The sequence below is a fragment of the Alligator sinensis genome, unplaced genomic scaffold, assembly GCF_000455745.1.
Source record: "Alligator sinensis unplaced genomic scaffold, ASM45574v1 scaffold1274_1, whole genome shotgun sequence".
Classification (NCBI taxonomy): Eukaryota; Metazoa; Chordata; order Crocodylia; family Alligatoridae; genus Alligator; species Alligator sinensis.
Window position 1 is genome coordinate 513,468 of NW_005842570.1, and position 19,335 is coordinate 532,802.

Genomic DNA, 19,335 nt, shown 5'->3' on the forward strand with positions numbered 1-19,335 from the left:
TTGTAACACAAGAAAGGAGATCTTTATTCAAATCAAAAACCAAACCCACAGTGAACAAGTGAAAAAAAATAAAAAATAAAAAAGGTCCTACTTCATGCACACAGCAATTTTGGTCTTAAGAGGCCAGACAGATTTTACCAAGTAATCACATTTTGTCCTTTAAAAGCCATGAGCAAACTGTGTAGCCAAGTGTTTAATATTCATACCATTTGTCTTTTCTTCCAAACTGCTGCTGTCCTTATGTTTTTGTTTCCACTCAGCAATGTCCTCTGAACTGTGATCATCTGTTATTCTCCTGTTCCACTGCTAGTGCGTATCTGATCCATGTTGTCTGGTAAGTGTACACCCATGCTTTGTAGAATGTTAGAGGCAGGTCCTGACAGTCCAGCTTGAGCACTGTAGGATTCCAGTAAGTTAGTCACTAGGTTCATATCTACATCCACAGGGGTTGTATCACCATCTTCTGCACCAGAATCATCTTCCAAGTTACTATAAGAACCCTGGGACACAACTGCTTTAGCAGAACTAACCTAAAGTAAATGCAGAAAGAGTATTTTAAGAAATGCATAATGTAATAAAATATTTGTTAACATGATCACAGCTGGTGCATGGGGAAAAAAAAGCAACCAGAGCAAAAGCTCCTAACTAAAAAAAGGGCAGAAACAGCACAGACTTATTAAAGAAGTCACCAGAACAACTCTTTGCAATCAAGGCAGAACAGAACAAAATAAGCAGAAAGACGAAGGCCAGTGTGTCATTCCCTCCCAAGTGACAAGAGATCATGAACCAAAGAACCAACCATACCATCTCAAAAGGACAGAGAATTATGAGACATTTTGTTCGATTTTGTTTAGGGTTCCTGGAAAAACTTACTTGGGTCATGATACAGTTGCTTGCAATACTAAAATGCAGAAATGAAACAGGAACTTACAGCCATTGGACAGGCTAAAATTTAGCTTTTTTCTTTTCTTTTTTTTTTTTAAACATTGTAAGTCCAGTGGTGCAGCATACACCACACTTTTTGCACACAAGATCTTTTTGGAATGAGCCTATGTGCTTAGGGACTACAGTGTCACTGATTATATTGCTTAAGGCCATCACTTCACTACCTGCCTTCTCTCCAAAGGTTTTCAGGAAATAGGGCAAGTTACCAAAACAACCCCATCTCCCATCTTTTACATACCATTTTCTTTTGGGTGGTGAAGCTTTTGCCAACATTAGTGTGGGCCAGCTCATGGTCCATTTCGTTCATGTATGATCTCAGACTGCCCATAATTTCATTTGGTAATGCCTTCTGCTCTTCACCATGGGCTTCAGTATTCAGGTCTTCATCACTGTCCAAGAACTTAAACTCTTCCTCCTCATCTAGATCATCTGAATCCAGCTCTTCTGAATCTGCCCCTATAAATAAATCCAATGCAAAAAACACACAAGCTAGTGCAATGCCCATGGAAAGCTAAGAAAAATGAGTACATTTACAAGGAGACTACTTTTAAAAATCTCTCACCTAAAATTCTATCTAAAGCATTTGTAAAAGACTCAACATCAAAGGTTACATGGGCTTCATCAGTTGACCTGAAATTTAAAAATAAGATCTTTATTTAGATAGCAATTCATTCTCTTGTACAGCCAAGAAAGTCTGGCATCAGCCAGGACAAAATTAGGAACCGGAATTTTTACATAACCAGCACCCAGCATTCCCCACTCATGCTGGATAACAGGGATTTTACTGTATTTCCATTTAAATAAAAAAAGACAGCTATTAGTGTTTCTACTGAACAGTTCTTTAGGGCAACAAGACTGAACAGCTGCCTATAACTTGTCATGTAATCAAATATAAAGAAGTATATAAAATAATAAAACATCTACTGTGAAAGTGTCCACAATTGTGACTGCTTTGGAAAACACAGCACTTCCTTTGTGTTTAATTGTGGAACACATTTACACTGCTGCTATTTCTTCTGCACTGTTTTATTTAATATATTTATCTGTATGAAGTCAAAGAAACAGGTGCATTACACAAATAGATGGTTTTAATTTAGCAAGTCTGATACTCCCAACTTAAATTTCACTTTTACCCCTGAATACCCCAAATCAACATTTTCAGTCTACAATTTTGTATACTTAAAACACACTCTCTCCAGTGTTGTCCAGATACTATAGGAATCGGCAATATAAGATGAAAAAGAATCAAAAAAGAGAGAGCTGAAAATGCATTACTAACACCAGCTCTACAAATTAATTTTTTTTTAAAGATCTGTATGAACTAAGAATCTTAAATTTTTCAGGGTTCTAGCAATGCTAAAAGTATCACTCAAGCTTTGTTACAATTTGATAGCAGAATCCCTTAACAATATCACAAGAGGACCGCAATAATAGTAATGCATCACAGATGCTGCATCACTTCTTAAACAGATACCATGGAATCTCTGCTCCATCATGTGCTGAGACTTTGGATACAAAAGCCTTCATGCTTTCAGCAACTGTTCCCAAATCGTAATTCTGCTCTTCCTCATGCGAGGGAGGAATGGATTCACGTTTAGCTGAGGCCTCATTCAGGATCTGATCCAAAGCATCTTCAGAAATCTCCAACCAACTATCATCTGAGAGAACAGAGAGGAACATTTTTGTGATCCAGACATAAGTCTGTCATCCTAAAGATTAAACACTCTTGTCTTGAAATCTGTAACATGAACAAACTAGTTAAAAAAAACCATATGCACCAGTTACAGTTTGCAAGGGAGACGGGAGGAAGAAGAAAAATAAGTTAATAAAATGAAACATTTATAGCTTCAGTTTCCATTGTTTTGCATCCTGCATTAGCATTTCCAAACTGGAATGAAATTTATTAACATGTATGCTTTAATAATACAGAACGTAGGCTGGGAGAAATGTGGAGCAACAAGAAGAGAAAAAGAAGGAAAATAACTGTCTACAATTTGTATTATTAGAGCAGTGAGTGATCCTCGAAGGGCATGTCCACACGAGTATGCACGTGCCTCTTGCCTCGCCTCAAACCCCTTTGAGGCGGGGCAACAGGCATGTGTAGGAACAAAAAAAATGTTCCCCCGCACTGCAAACTTGCAGTGCGGGGAGAAAATTAGACCCCTGGATATCCAGGGGTCTAAAAAAATTGACGTTTAAAAAAGCAGGCCAGGGCACAGTCCCTGACCATGCCGAGGCAACTGGAGGCTGGGTCCTCCACGGAGACACTTTGGCAGGGTTGGCCTTCGCCCTGGTGCTGAAACACGCAGCCGGCCAGGCCGCATGTTTCAGCACCAGGACTCCAGTGCCAGTGAGCAAGGGGTTGGGGGAGGGGACCATGGGGGGGGCGCACTCAATGGCCCTGCCCACTCTCCCAGCCCCCACGAGACCCCCAACCCCTGCTGCACCCAGCCCCTCCCCCCCGGGGCCAGCCCCCCTGAGGCCCTCCGCCGCTGGAGCCGTATGCCGCTTGGGACTGACTGGCGCAGGTAGGGGGAAAATGCAGCTAAGCTCCTCCTGCTCCGGCTGGGCTCATCCTGTCCCGAGCAGCACACGGCTACTCCTCTTCCCACACGCACCACGTCAGCAACGTCAAGCTGACACAGTGCGTGTGGGAACCTTGCCACTTCCCCAGCCCTTCAGCGACCATTAGGAAGCCTCTGAGGGGCTGGGGGAGGGACAAGGGGTGGGAACGAAAGTAAACAGTGTTTACTTCCATTTCCCGTTGCAGCACCGCAGGCCTCAAAAAAAAGCCTTGGCAGGCCACGTGTTGGACAAGCCTGCTCTACTGGCTCTGCAGTCCCTATCTGAGTCTGGCAGGTGCACAGCAGGTCACAGCCAGCAGCAGCCCCCCCTGCCAGACTGCTGCAGGGGGTAGAGGGGGCCGGGGGCTCTCAGGGGTGGTTGGGTAGAGGGTGCAGGGGACTCTCAGGGCTGCTTCAGCATTCCAGCTGGCACAAGGGGTAGTGTCCCCAGGCACCAATCAGCTGGGCCCCAGAAGCTCCTGCGAGCGATTAGCCCTGAGCTACTTGCCAGGGTGGCTTTTTATACTGCTGGAGCTAGGACAGGGCAGATTTTTATACTGCTGGGGACAGCACAGGTGCTGGCCCTGGGCTCTACCTCCCCCTGGCTGAAGATCCAAAAGGAGCCAGGCAGGATTATTTTGCCCCAAGTGGCACAATTAGCTCCACAACGAAGTGCATGTCTGAGCATGTGTGCTGAAGTAAAAAGCCCCAGCTCAAATTTGCACCACTTCTATTTGAGCTGCTGCAAGCGCACATGCTTGCATGTGTGGACACGCCCAATAAGGATATGAGATCCTTTTATGAGTGCCACACCATTTTAGCACTCTTAGGTGTGCAAACACCCATACATGACTCACAAAATAAACCCAGATATTTCAGATAGGAGCCCATAATGTCAAAAAACATTCTGACCCATTGCAGTCTTTGAGTTCTTTGCAAGAGAATAATTGTTCTCTTCTTTTACCATAGTTGAAAAGCGAGAGAAAACTAAGAACTGGAATTTTCTGAGCGGTGCCTTGAACCTACAAAGGTTGAGAACCACTATACTGCTAGAGGACCCTAGTATATTTCTAGATGACCTACAAAATTATGCAAAACTCCAAAGGCTGTCATTCTTCATACTGAAGGAAATGGCTTAAGCAAGTTAACACTTACTGTGTGAAGAAACCTACTCATTTGAAGTGCTCTGGTGGTCTCAATACAATAAACAATTCTGTACTAACAAACATGTTAAAAATATCTTTTAGCAGGTCTCAGCACAGAAGACAAACTCGAGTCTCAATATAGTTTTACAAACTTCTACAGAAAAGCTGCTTATTATATTAGAAACACAGCTTCAGATCCTGTGCCATCAACTTCACTCACCATCCTCTGAAGGAAGACTAGCTGCTGCTTCTTCAAGTTCCTTTAAATTGTAGGATGTTTTCTGTAGCAAAGTCAAGATTTCTTCACCTGGGCTCATGGCAACAGAGCTAAAAGAAGTAATTAGATATATATAAATGTATGAATGATCAGCAAGCTTTTAAAGGTTGCAGACTGCACTGACCCAGTTCAGGCTGTGCTGGGCAGGAGAGCAGGCACTGGGACCAGCCACCGCTGCTTTTCCCCATGCTGGCATGGGGAAAGCAACTCATGCCAAATTCCTCCACTGCCAAAAGCTGCTGATGGCTCCATGTCTGCAGACTGAATCAAAAGTCACTACTGGTTTTAGGTTGCCAACTCCTGTTCTAAATAGAATTACATGCATTTACTATTAGGAGTGTATTGATAGAGTTTTTTGGGCTGATACCTTTTGCCGATTTTTAATGAGCCATATCTGCCAATACCAATCCGATTGTTCATATGTGGCCTGGCAGCTTGAAGAACAGCATCCAACTTGTAAGTCTGTTGTGGGAAAGGGGCAGGGGGGAGCAGATAGAAGCCCCCACAGTAAAGGAGGGAGTGGGGCTGCTGGAGCTGGGGCAGGCGCTGCACAGCCGGGGTGGGGTGGGGCACAGGACAGAGCTGCAGCTCGTCTGGGGCCTGTGGGGAGCAGCTCCCGCTGCTGCATGCATCCTGCGAGGGCATGGGGGGGCGTATGCCCCTGGATCTGTGCACACGGTGAGGGCAGACTGCCTCAGTGCAAGTCATAAGATTAGATGACAGATGTCCCATCCAGCTCCATATTTATATTTTTATAACTAACAACAAAACAAACAAAAAAAAGAAATCAGTGTATAGTAGGTCTCTTACCTTTCTGGCTTGATAGCAGATTGCTGAAAATAATTCTCTGCCATACGCAGCCATTCCAAATACTTTTCAGATCCTTCTAGTTCACCCTATTTAGTACAAGTCACTAATATTAATTTACCAAATCCTCTTCCCATTACCTTCACAGGTGTGCCTACAGGGACTAGTATTAGTAGTAGAATGTGCAAGTATGATAATGCAGTTTTACTTTAATAGCCATAGTAGTTTGCATAGACCCTTGAGAAAGAAGTTTGATCAGATACAACATCACAAATTTAGAAGTGACAGATACAAAATAAATTATTCTATTTTGCCAGCTACACACAGATTACAGACCAGAAAATGGGCATGTTTCTGTTATCAGCAAAAGCAGCCATGAGATAAAAGAAAAGATGCAAAAAAAATCTGTTATGTTGCAATACAGTTGATTTTCCACACAAATGAGGAATGTTGTTTGTTAAAACATACGAACAGCCATGTACTGGGTCAGACCATAGGTCCATCCTGTCTAGTAGCCTGTGTCACGGTGCGGATGCTGAAAGGGAGAGAACTGGGTATAACCAGGGTTTGTTTTTTTTTAATCTTGCTGTTCTCTCTTACTTGCAGCCTCCAGCATTTAAAGTCTAAGTAATTCTGATTCAGAGGCTACAACCTCAATTCCCATCCTCAGTAGCTACTGATGCCCCTTTCTGCCAAGAATTTGTCCAATTCCTTTTTGAATCTGGCTAAATTGTCAGCTTCTACATCTGGTGGCAGAGTTGCACACTTTAATTACATGCTGCAAAAAAACCAAAACAAAACAACCCCCCCCCCAACTTCCTTTTGTTAGTTTTAACTTGCTACTTACTAGTTTTATTTTTGTGATCCCTATTCTTGTGTTGAAAGTAAATAAAAATCCCCATTTACTTTCTCCTCATCATTTAATATTATGTAAATCCTTATCACATCCCCCATCAAACATCTCTTTAGTCTCTTCTCATATGGAGGCCCCTCCATACCAGTAATCATCCTTGTTGCCCTTCTCTGTACCTTCTCTAGCTCTTCTATATCCTTTCTGAGATGTGGGTACCAGAGCTGAGCACAGTACTTAAGGTGAGGACGCAGTAGGGATTTATAGAGCATAATGACAATTTCTGTTTTGTTTGCAATTCCCTTAATAATCCCTAACATTATTTGCTGTGTTCTCACAGCAGCTACCACAAAGAACATAACTACCAAAGAGATCTCTTAGAACCATAAATCAATCAATCTTCAGATTGATATTTAGTATTTACATCTACAACTATGACATCACAGAATCGCTGCATAATGCTAAATATAAAAAAAGCTAATGTATTAAACAAACCTTAACAGTTTAGAACTTGTCAATGTAAACTGTAAGCCAAGGAAATAGCATGTCATATATAAAAGGTACACTTTTTTAGTCTGCTGTATAGAACTAAAATGTTCCAATCCAGTGTGATTTAAAAAGTATGGAACTTGAACTATATTAGATTTTAAAGACTGTTAACCATTTCATATTTCTGTTTTCCATAAAAATGAAAGTACCTGCATACAACAGCATTTATTATTTTGGTCTCTTCATGAAGGCTGTTTTCTCATTCTTAATAGGCAGGAGTTCACCCCCAAATCCTCCTTTTCAATTTGTAAAAGATTCATAGACATTAGGGGCTGGGAGGGACCTCATGAGATCAGAGTCCAGCCCCCCAGAGGCAGGAAGTGTGCAGGGATCAGATGATCCCAGCAAGATAAAATATCCAAATGCCTTTTGAACCTTGGACACTCAGACCATAAAGAAGTTTTTCCTTATATCAAGTCTGACTCAGCCTTCTAGAAGTTTGTGGCCATTATACCTAGTTATCCCTTGGGGAGCCCTGGTGAACAACTGTTCTCCCAGATCCTGATGCACCCCCCCTTATATACTTATAGACAGCCACCAAGTGCCCCCTGAGCCTTCTCTTTGCCAGGCTGAAGAGTCCTATGTCCCTCAGCCTCTCCTTGTAAGGCGTGCTCTCTTGGCCTTGGATCATACAGGTGGCTCTCCTCTGGACTCTCTCAAGCTTATCCACATCCCTCCTGAAATGGGGAGCCCAAAACTGGACACCGTACTCCAGCTGCAGCATCACTATGGCCGAGTAAAGCAGGAGGATGACGTCCCTGGTTTTGCTCAAGATGCATCGGTAGATGCAGGCCAGAGTTTGGTTTGCTCTGCCAGCTATGGCATTGCATTGGGGGCTCATGTTCATTTTGTGGTCAATCAAGACTCCCAAGTCCCTTTTGGTTGCAGTGCTAGTGAGTGTATCACCACTGAGCCTATAAGTATGATGCTTTTTTTTCCTCAAGGTGGAGTACCCTGCATTTCTCTATGTTGAATGCCATCATGCTTTTGTCTGCCCACTTTGCAAGCGTGTCCAGGTCGGCCTGTATCCCCAGCCTGTCTTCCAGCATGACCACCTTCCCCCCATAGTTTAGTGTCATCCACAAACTTTGCCAGTCTGCATCTGATGCCCGAATCCAGGTCATTAATATTGAAGAGTACTGGCTCAAGCACTGTGCGCTGGGGGACTCCACTGGTAACCTAGTGCAATGTTGATTTGCTCCCATCAACTAGTACCCTTTGCCATTGGACCATGAGATGGTCAAGGCCACAATTCCCCAGCTTGGTCACGAGGACATCATGGGAGACCAAGTCAAAGGCCTTCCTGAAGTCCAGATAAATGACATCAACCTCTTCTTCCTTGTCCAGGCAATGTGTCACCTGGTCACAGAAGGAGATAAGGTTGGTCTGGCAAGACCTTCCAGCAACAAAACCATGTTGGCTGGCATTCAGTAGGTTGCCTTCTGTTAACCTGTTGCAGATGGATCCCTTGATAATTTTCTCCAAGATCTTTCCAAGGATGGACATCAGACTGATAGGTCTGTAATTCCCTGGATCTTTCTTCCCTTTCTGGAAGATTGGGACCACGTTGGCTCTTTTTCAGTCTTCCGGTACGTCACCCAAATGCCATAAGCTTTCAAATAACTTGGCCATGATGTCCACCAGCTCTTTTAAGACTCTGGGGTGTAATCTGTTCAGGCATGTGGATTTATAGATGTCAAACCGCTTGAGGTGTTCTCTCACTTGATCTACATCAATTGTGGGCCCATCTCTTGAGCCCAGGTTGCTTTGCATCCTGACAGCGTGACCCCTTTGGGCAGGTAGAAAACTGATGCAAAGTAATCATTTAGGAGATTGGCCTTTTATTGGGTGTCAGATGTCAGCTGCCCCATTTGATCTCACAGGGGGCCAATGGTGCTTTTATTCTTCCTCACTTCCCACATATCTGAAGACTGATTTTTTGTTATCCTTGATTCCGGTGGCTAGACTAAGTTTGGTTACTAACATGGCTTTTCTGGACTACTCCCTACAGGTATGGGCTAGAGATAAGTAGTCCTCCTTGGTGATGGTTCCAGTTTTCCCATCTGGTGTAGGCATCTCTTTTTTGTTTCAGGAGACCCAGAAGTTCTCTGTTAAGCCAAGGGGGCTTCCCTGTCCTCTGACTGCATTTCCTGTGGTATAGGATGGACTTCTCTTGTGCACTGAGAATGGAGTTCTGTAGGAACAACCATTCGTCATAGATTCCCCTTCCTAGTTGGGCATGGTCTTTTGGTGCCCAACTGACCAGTCTCCTGAGTTTGTGGAAGTCAGCCTTCCCAAAGCTGAGGATTTCTGTTTTATTGAGGGATTTGCCCACCCTGTGTTGGACAAAGAAAGTAATCAGATCATGGTCGCCGTCACCAAGCTTGGCTTCAATCCTCAGATCACTCACCAGATCATCCCCTTTAACCAGAACCAGATCCAACAGTGCCTCTCCCCTAGTTGGCCCATAGACCGTTTGTGTTAGGTACAGGTCATCAGTGCAGGCGAGGAAGTTACGCGACCAGTCAGACCTGGCTGTGTGTTCATCCCACAAGATGTTAGGGAGGTTGAAGTCTCCCATAACGATCATACATCAGGAACGTGTACCCTCAGTCGGTTCCCTATTGAATTTGAGATCCAGTTCTTCTTGGATAGGAGGTCTGTAATAGACTCCTACAAGTATACCCCCTTCCCCATGTTCCCCCTGTATTTTAACCTGGACGGTCTCAAGATGCCCTCCATGGTTACTGAATTCAGTTTGAAGGAAGTGTACTGCTCCTTGACATAGGGAGCCCTTCTTCCCAACCCGATCTCTCCTGTAGAGGGTATAGCCTTCTATACCTACCCACCAGTCATAGGGGGAGTCCCACCAGGTCTCCATTATCTCTATGAGGTCATAATCATTATCTGTCAGAAGGGCCAGCTCCTCTTTCTTGTTACCCAAGCTCCTAGCGTTTGTGTACAGGCAGTTGAGTTTGCCATGGGAAGCCATAGGCTTCTTTATGTGATGGGACATAACCTTTCCTTGGGTCTCGTCAGGGTGGGTTGGGTTCCCTTGGGCTACTTAAGCTGTTACTGCTGTGATTGGCATGACCTAGGCTAGAACTGTTGATTGACCTTCCATCCCCCAGTGATCTTAGTTTAAAGCCCTGTCGAGTAGGTCAGCCATTCTGGCCAAGAGCTTCTTCCCTTTCTAGTTGAGGTGGAGGCCATCTCTTCCAACAGTACACAACCTCTCTCAGTGAAGTGCAGAGTGTGGTCAAATAAGCCAAACCCCGCGCGATAGCACCATCGCCAGAGTCTTCTGTTCACTATACTGATGCACCTATCCCTCTGGGGCCTGTGACAGGGAGGATTGAGGAAAAAACTACCCGAGTCCAGCCCCCAGAGCCCTGTAGTTGCACATGACTCGGCCGGGATCACTGAGCCATGTAATTTGTGCCCATGTGGATGAGTAGCATGGGATGGTGGTCCGTGGGCCGGATGAGTTTGGGGATCCTCTCAGTCACACCATGGACACAAGCCCCAGGGAGGCAGCAAGCCTCATGTGCTACAGGGTCAGGGTGAAAGATTGGGTCCTCTGTCCCCCTCAGAAGGGAATTGCCCACCACGATTGCTCTGCGTCTTCTGGGTGCAGTTGCTGGTGGCCCTCCTTCCTCATATTCTACTATAATCTAATAGGACGGTGGAAAGAGACACGGACAAAAGAACTCTTTGAAGACTAAAAACCTTCATTCGTCTCTCATAATGAAAAATTATGTCCCTCACCTTATCTAAAATCTGTTGGAAACCTTGACAAAGTTTGGACAATACTGTTTTCCCTGAATTATGCAGAGAAACAAAAATGATTTCTTTACCTTGAAATAATTATTCTTCTTCAGGCTGTTGAGGAAGCCATCCCATAATGGGTTGTTTGATACAGGCCTTTTAGAATCAGGAGAAACTTTACTGCACTTGGAGCATAAGATTTCAAACCCATGCGCCTAAGAAAGAAAGAAGAAAGTTTCCAATAAAGGTTCTTAAATAGGATACATTTGTTTAAATCAGCTTAAAAAGGACTGCATGAAGAGCTCACATGAGGTAGCCCTCACTCCCCAATACTGCCATTTCATAAATGGATTTGATGCATCCACCCTGAGATCACATTATGGCCTGGGAGATTTGCTGAGTTTCAACTTTCAGATTAGCTAGGCAGTGGCCCCATGATACCCAGAGCTTGTCGTTACAATCAAATTACTGCTAAATAATATATAGTGTGAATTTATAGCACGCTAACTTCCCTACATACAAACAAGAGCAGACCCATGATATTTGCCAAATAGTAAAAGTATAGCAAATACTTGACACATGACCTTACAATACAGCAAGGCACTCAAATCTATGGCAAGTTATCCCTTGAGAAATGTGTAGTAACTTCATATGTTCTACACAGTAACTTTCCCACATATCATGCATTCATGTCTCTGTTCAATTTCATGACAGAATAGCCATTTCCTCAGTGTGGACAGGCTTTCCTGCCACCTACTGGTTAACTAATGCAATAGCACCTAGAGACATAGCTTAAAAAAGTTGTTTCCACTCTTTACTACTAAACAAAATCCAAGGAAAAAAAAAACCAAACTCTGTAGCAATTATGTGCCTGCACCATAAGAGTACTGCCAAGTGGAGTACCCCACTCTATACTTACTCTGCACTAGGAATATACATATGGGAAGTTAGCACACAGCACTTATTGCACTGTAAATCTGCAGCTAGCTTACTTCCTAGTAACTTTCCCCATGTGAACAAGCCTGCAGAAGGAAGCATGTTACAACTGACGATGTACTGACAAGCATCAGGAGGTGGCTAAAGTAATTCTCTTCTGGTGCCTGAAAAAAAGACACCTCCGCCTGGACTACCTTCAACTTATGTCTCATATCCATTTCTCTAAAGCAAAAAATGGCTTTACAACCAAGGCAATATGCTCTTAAGACTGATGAGCTGCAATTGTGGTACAGTTTCTGCTTATAGAGCTGCGCTAGAAACAAATTATGGGTTGCAAATTTCTGCCATAAGAAAAGAAGAATGAAAGGAAGAATGAAAAAGTGTAGGAAGAGGACCGAAAGATTTTGCCTTTAACAAATACGGGAGCAGTTTAGCATTAAACTAATTTGTAGGAGGAAAAGGAACAATAGATTAGGTAAAGTAAAATTACTGGGAGGAACATACTATGCACATCCCTGTAAAAAGAATACTTCTCTATGCAGCATCTATTTGGTGATATAAACTGCTAATACCCTGCAAGTTCTCTCTGCAAGCATGCTACAGATAAATTAAAGACTCGCTCCTAATATTTCCCCAATAATCAAACAACAAAAACCAAGAATCAGGCATATAAATGCAAGATATGAGTAAAAGACCATTACCAACTTCATGCCTAACTCATGTGCTTTGTATTGATGATGTGAAGGGGATGGAAGTATATACCCACTGCGTCGGTCTGGAACAAATTTCTGCTGCATTAACTGTGCATATAAACACTTGGTGAATGTGACCTGTAAACATTAGAAGGAAACATTAGAAGGAAAGAAGGAAAAACAAGGAACTTGCATCAAAGCATGATATTTTCTACTAAAATCCCCATTTTTCAGTCCAAATTTTGTTTTGGACCTACCATGCTACAAGTTACACTTAAGATGTTACCCAAAAGACAGACAAAATGAGTTTCGCTCTAAAAATCTTGGATTTAATGTATAAATCAAGAACACTTGGAACCTTGCAAAACACAATTTTAGCATAAGGTAGGGCTGTCAAAATTATTAATATTATTATTACTATTATTACTACTACTAATAATAAGAATAATCTTTAAGTTTGGCTGTCAAATCCATTTTTAGAAGCCTTACGTAGTTGGTCCGATTTTTGATGTTAGCCAAACGTCCAGCAGTATCTAGGGGAGTAATGATAGAGATTTTTTGGGCCAATATTGATGGCCAATTTTTAACAAGCCATATTGACCGATACTGACCCGATTGCTGATATGTGGCCCAGTAGCGTGGAAAGCAGCATTTGGCTGGTAAGTCTGTTGTGGGGGAAGGGAAAGGGCGTTGGGGGGGGGCAAATTGAGGGCCTTGTGGTGAGGGAAGGAGTGGGGCAGGGTGCGGGATGGAACCGTGGCTGGTCCAGGGGCTGCGGGGCATGCTCCCCAGATCTGTGTGCAGGGCACTGTGGGTGGTGCTGGGCTCTTCCTTGTAAGGGGGAGCTGGGCTGGGACTGCGCTTGGGGCAGGTGGTGGCGGGGCTACAGCGAATTTTGGGGTGGCTGCAGCCCCTCCCCCCTGCCTGTGGTCCCCCTCCCAGCGCTGCTGCCCACCCCAAGTGCAGCTCGGCTCAGCTGCTCTCTGCCAGGAAGAGCCTGGCACTGCCCCCAGCCCCAGCCTGCAGTGGCAACCTGCCCTCACCCCACATAGATCTGGAGGGCACATGCCACTATGACTCCCCCAGGGGTGGTGTAGTGGTAGAAGCCGTTCCCCTCCCCACATCCCTTGGACAAGCCACGTGGCTCCACCCTGCAACCCCCATCCCCCCACTGAAGTGCCTGTCCCTGCACCAGCTCCACTCCCTCACCACAGGGGCCTCAGTCTGCCCGCCCCCCTCCGCCATGCTCCTTCTATGCCCCTTCCTCCACAACAAACTTATCAACCAGACGCTGCTCTCTGCGCTGCCGGGCTGCACTCCTGGCTGCCTGCATGCAGTGTTGAGGCTACGCATGTGCACACAGCATTTATAGTGACATTACTGGCTACATCAGCCAAAAAAAGCTAATTGCTGATAATGGCAATTTTCCTTTTAATCAGTTCTGATATGATATAGGACCGATGTATCCACGTACCTCTAGTAGTATCCACTAACCTCAGTGAAAGTTACTAGGTAGTTAACAAAAATCTAGCTATTTAGACTCTTAAATCAATATTTTAGGCACTCATGCTTGAGAATGCAGACTTAAAAGAGAGATACATGCAGGCATCACTTCCATCCTGCTCATTATTAAAATATGGCCACATGATGGCAAGAGCAACACAAACAAAATCCACATCAGTTATTGAAGAACACTGTATCCTAGAAACTCTCAAAATTCTGCATAGTGTAGACTATGATAGGATGAATCTTCTAAAAGGTTGGAGACCACTGCTAAAGTAGGTGATCACCTTTGGCATTTAAAAGCAACCCAAGATCTACTGTGCACCCCCCCCTCTTCCTGCCCAGCAGGTAAGTGGGGGGTGGGGGGTGGGGTGGGGATCAAGGCAGAAGGAGAACAAATTATTTAGGGGCACGCCTCCCCAGCAGGTAAGTCCCACCTGGCTGGGGCTCCACTCAACTTACCCCTGCTCTTGCCTCTGCGGCCCTGTCCCTCACCGCGGGGGCCTTGATCTAGACCCTGTCTCTTCTCTTCCCCACAGACTGACCTGTTGGGCTGGAGCATACTTGTGCATGCACACAGGCACTCAGCCCCCCACCCCAGCCTCAGATTGACTCTAAGATCTACCACAAGAGGCTCTGAGATCTACCTGTGGATCGAGATCCACTAGTTGGTGACCACTGTTCTACAGAATTAGGAGTAAGGAAAACCTGACTATCTAAAAAGCTGTCAATTTCAAAGGAGATAAGGGAGGGCCTCCTCTACTCTGCATAAAAGTTTCTGGGTATTGCAACCTTCTATAAAACCTTTGGCTGTCTTCCAGCTAAAGTGGCAGAGTTGTACAGCTGTGGAAGTATGTCTGCTGGAGCTGGTTCTAACATACATGGCTTACTTTGGGATGTATGTGGAAAGAAAGGGTGTTGGAGGGGCAGGGGAAACTGAGGAAAAAATGCGGAAAGAGAAATGACCATTTATGTTTGCTTGCTTTTTACCCTTTCTTAATTAAAATTGAAATATGTTGCCTTATTAAATTCCTTCAAACTGGATCCTTAAAGTTTGTGGCAGAATGCACAAGCAAGGTAGCAGATAATGACTACATCTTAATACAAGGATTTAATAAGCAATTCCCCTTCCACAAGTAGTCAAGTACTTCCTTTGTAGCAGTTACAGCTACAACATACACATTAAACAGTACAAGGAAATGCTTACATTTTGCTAGCTAGCTAGAAGTTGAAGGACAGCACTATGCCACTGGTCAGTTCTCTGAAGATCAAAGGTGTTGAGATTGCAGATGGGAAAGCCTAAATCACTGCAGTTTTGGAGTTAGTCTTAAATCCTTTCATAGTAACAGAGAAAAGCTTTCAATGCCCCAAATGCCCAATCAAAAAAATTGGTCAGAATAATGGAGTCAGTTACTGTGCAATTATTCAATGATCACAAGTGTTGAGGGCCACCTGTGCATTTCATCCAGCATTTCAGTGACTGCCACCTGAACTAAAAAGCAATGTTTCAAAACAAAATAAAGCAATTCTAAATTGGCTTTTCTATCATTTCAGAATTATTTTGTTGAAGAAAAGAAACTCATCTGCTTTTAACAATCTAGTTCCACAGTGAGTACAAGTAGTAAGACTTAAAATACCTTAACTAAGTAGAAACTTATGAATGCTTTCAAGAAAAGTTAATCAGAAATGTACTATTTTTAAAACTGAAAGCTGTGCATTTTCCTAACACAATGATCAAAGAAACAGCATAACAAATCAGAGTCACGAGAGAGAATAGGTTACCAGAAGAAATATCACTTACGCAACTCATCACACGCGTGTCTGGAGGGAAAATTTTGAAAGGATGGCATGCTCTTAAGTCAATGGGATCTCGCAAGTAGAAGGCCTCGACTGCAGCAGCAACCAGAGAAGGGCACTCCTTCAACACTCCCACAATGCCTGCTGGAAGGAAACAGTGGGCTTGGTGCAGGGAGGCCTTGATTTTGTCAGGATATCTGTTTCAGGCAACGATATAACATGTAAAAAAAAGAAATATTACAAACATGACCAGATATTCTTTATGCAGATATTCAACAAAAGGGGAAACAATGTGTGTTACAAATTACAGTAAAATCTTCGGTAACTGGCCCCTTACAAGCCAGCATGCTCTGTTAACTGGCATGCCAGCTTGTAAGGAAAAGTGAAACTGGAAGTGCCCACTGTGGCACTTCCAGTTTCTCCGAGACCCCACAATTGGTGGGAAACCAGCTTGCACTGCCGAGCCCCCATGGCCTGGGGGCATAACAGGCTGCGGGGGGCCCACCTCCCTGTCCTGCGTGGCCCACAGGGCCTGCAGGAGGGGCGGTGATGCCGTGGGAGGGACAGCAATGCCCCAGATGTGGCGGGAGAAGTGGCGGCCCGAATAGGCAAGGATGACTGTTCGGGTCGCTCAGTTAACCAGCATATTTTGTTATCTGGCATCCCCCATTCCTGGTGGATGCCGGATAACAGAGCTTTTACTGTACTTTAGTTTTCTAACTGGAGATTCTAATCAACATACAGCGTGGGTTATACTTACAAAACTGGTATAGCTAGGCTTTTTTGAGAGGTTTAAGTCTCTCCCTCCAATTTGATAAGTCCTTTATTGTGAAGTGGCCTAATCATCTAGCTTACAGTTCCTTAATATTAAACAACAGAATCCAATTGCAGTCTTCTTTAAGCCTAAAGTATTCTGAGAAGGAATCTGTTACCAACCCAGTGACCCTTGCTGACCATTTTAGGCATACCAATGGAAGTATTCAAACTGCCAGCAGGGAATACTGACACAAGTCACTGCTGTCCTTTTACAAACAAATAAGAAAAGCCAAAATCACACAGACATATGATATAATTTTAGCCCTGTACCTTTGTTTTTCAACACCCTGAAATAAGAATATAGTATACCACCTGTGTGCGTACAGGTGGGTTTACCAGTAGAATGTCCCAGAAAAAAAAAGTCTAGCTATTAGTTATTGGAAAAGTGGCAAATCTCATTGTAGTTGACAAGAAAATGGATTAGATACTAGGAAATAAGTGCCCTAGACAACCCAGAATCAAAGCATTCACTTAAAGAACATCAACCCCCCCTCTTCCCTCCCCAAACAACCCACTCACCCACTTATGCGTTTACAGACTGCTGTTCTAATAGGTTTTGCAGCCCGGAACTCCTCTGAATGTGCAGATAACAGCGCTAAGACCTGGGGAATTGTTGGACTGGAGGCAGGCTCCTCTCCACAAGTCTTTGATTGTGGGACGATGCACAATTCTCCTCGGTGAAAGAACACCTAAATATAAAAGTCACATCAGAAAGGGACACATTTGCATATAGACTAATAAGTTATCTGTTAAATCAGGGGTGTCAAACATATGGCTTATGGGACAGATTCAGCTCATGGAGTTGCTTCCAGCTCACCAGCTTATAGGTGGGCCACTGGCAAATGAAGGGTCTGGCCTGCTGCAGCATCCAGGGCTTTTGGGCCCCACTGGATGTGGTAGTTAGTGGCAGGACGGTGAGCAACGGCTGATACAGCCTCAGAAACCCTCCAGCTACTTAGCCTGTCCACTGCTGTAGCCCCAGCTCCATGGTTGCCACCCCCATTGCTGCCTCATGCCAGAGCTAAGAAATGCCATCACAGTGTGGTGCATGCAATAGAAGCTTTGGATCCAGAGGGTACACGGTGAGAGCTGGAGCTGCTGTGATTTTATCATGCCATGTCACGAGCTGCAGCTCAAGCTGCAGCATCTCCCAAGCTGGATCCAACCTTCAAGCAGCCCCGCTGCCACAAGGATAGGGCCCTTTGTGGCTCCCCCACCATTTGCCCTGAGGCACGCGTGTCAAGCAAAACGCCTTTGAATACTATGCTCTGGCATGTGTGCCAGGAGTTGCCAATCCCTGTGCTAGACCATGATCAAAGAGATTAAGCTGATGACTATCAGACTCTTTACAAACAAGAGCCAGTTGTAGATTTGTGAAAGAAGCAAGAAAATAAAGCTACTTAACTAGTTTTATTTTTGTTCTAAGTTGGAATTGAATTTTAAGCCTACTAAATAAGAGGGTACTGAACTGAACTCAATACACCAGTAAGTTAATTTGAATGAAAATGTTACTTACCCTATTGGCACTATTTTCAGGGTTCAACCATTTTGGAAGGAAATCAGCTGCTTCTATCAATAGGAACTCACCATCATTGTCATCAACCCTACCCAAAATTAGGTTTTTATTAGAAAAGGCTCTGCATAACACAACAACTATTCTAAATGATTTACTACTTCAGTAACAGAAGGCTCCATTATCTTTTCTTTCTTTTTATTCCTTTGTAAATCCTCCCAACCAAAGACAGAAACTATTATATATTTAATGATTTCAGTTATTTAGTTTTTTTAGGGCAAATGATTTTCTCCTCAGACTGTTGATGTTTTAGGATTTTCTTTTGCACATTCTTATATGAGAATCTACTAGTATTTCTCATTACTTGTATAAATTCACTTAATTCAGTTCAAATGTTCTGTAGTCATGCAGCTAGCATGAATGAGAGCCGTACTTTGAGCCTTATATTAGGAAGAGGTCAGAATATTATTGTGCTGTACAATTTTTCCAAAATTCAAGAACAAGATTAAAGGAATATAAAATGACCTATGAAGTTTATGAAACATCAAACACTATACACATTACTGTCACCCTAGATGGCACACCTAGCCCATCTCTCCCTGAAGAAAGGCTACAAAACGTTGTTATGTAACAATTTGATTCTTTGAAATTCAAAACACAAAAATCAGTATCCTCCCTCAAGCCTTGTAACAAAGCACATACTTAGCTTTAACTTTACATGCTGAATGGGGATTATTAATCCACTCCCTTTGGACTATCCTGGTAAAACAGTGTGGCAACAGCTATCACTAAGAAAAAAATTGATTTAGGTCTCAGGTTATAGTTTCACCAAAAAATAATAAAATTGAGTTTGCCTTGTTAAGAATACCTTGCTACTAACTCTGGAAACTCTTTTGTTATCTGCTGTAGGAGGTACACAATAAACCATTCATCTTCAATATTATCTCCAAACTCAGTCACACCCCCAATATGTGCAGGAACACCACCTGGACAAAAAAAAAAAAAAAAAAAAAGAACAGAAATTGAGTGACCTCCTCCTTAGTCCAAACCATGTTCCCGTCTCATAATTTCACAAGGGGTTGGGGGGAATGGGGATTGAAGGCTTAGAATTAGTATTACAGCAGTAGTTCAGCAAATCAAACTGTATTTACTCAAATCTTCCGTTTAACATGG

At 43.6% G+C, this 19,335-nt stretch overlaps 1 protein-coding gene across 1 annotated transcript; it reads right to left on the reverse strand.

Annotated features, from left to right (window-relative positions):
* Positions 1–19,227, reverse strand: ECD (ecdysoneless cell cycle regulator). Its single transcript, XM_025214156.1, has 14 exons — positions 19,212–19,227; positions 19,031–19,148; positions 18,166–18,253; positions 17,169–17,338; positions 15,838–16,030; positions 13,145–13,198; positions 12,543–12,671; positions 10,995–11,120; positions 5,742–5,827; positions 4,875–4,981; positions 2,420–2,603; positions 1,508–1,575; positions 1,184–1,401; positions 1–530 (listed from the first exon to the last, which is right to left on the reverse strand). The coding sequence occupies exons 1-14, from the start codon at positions 19,225–19,227 to the stop codon at positions 288–290; spliced, it is 1,800 nt and encodes a 599-aa protein (XP_025069941.1). The 3' UTR covers positions 1–287.
* Between the last annotated feature and the right edge of the window lie 108 nt (positions 19,228–19,335).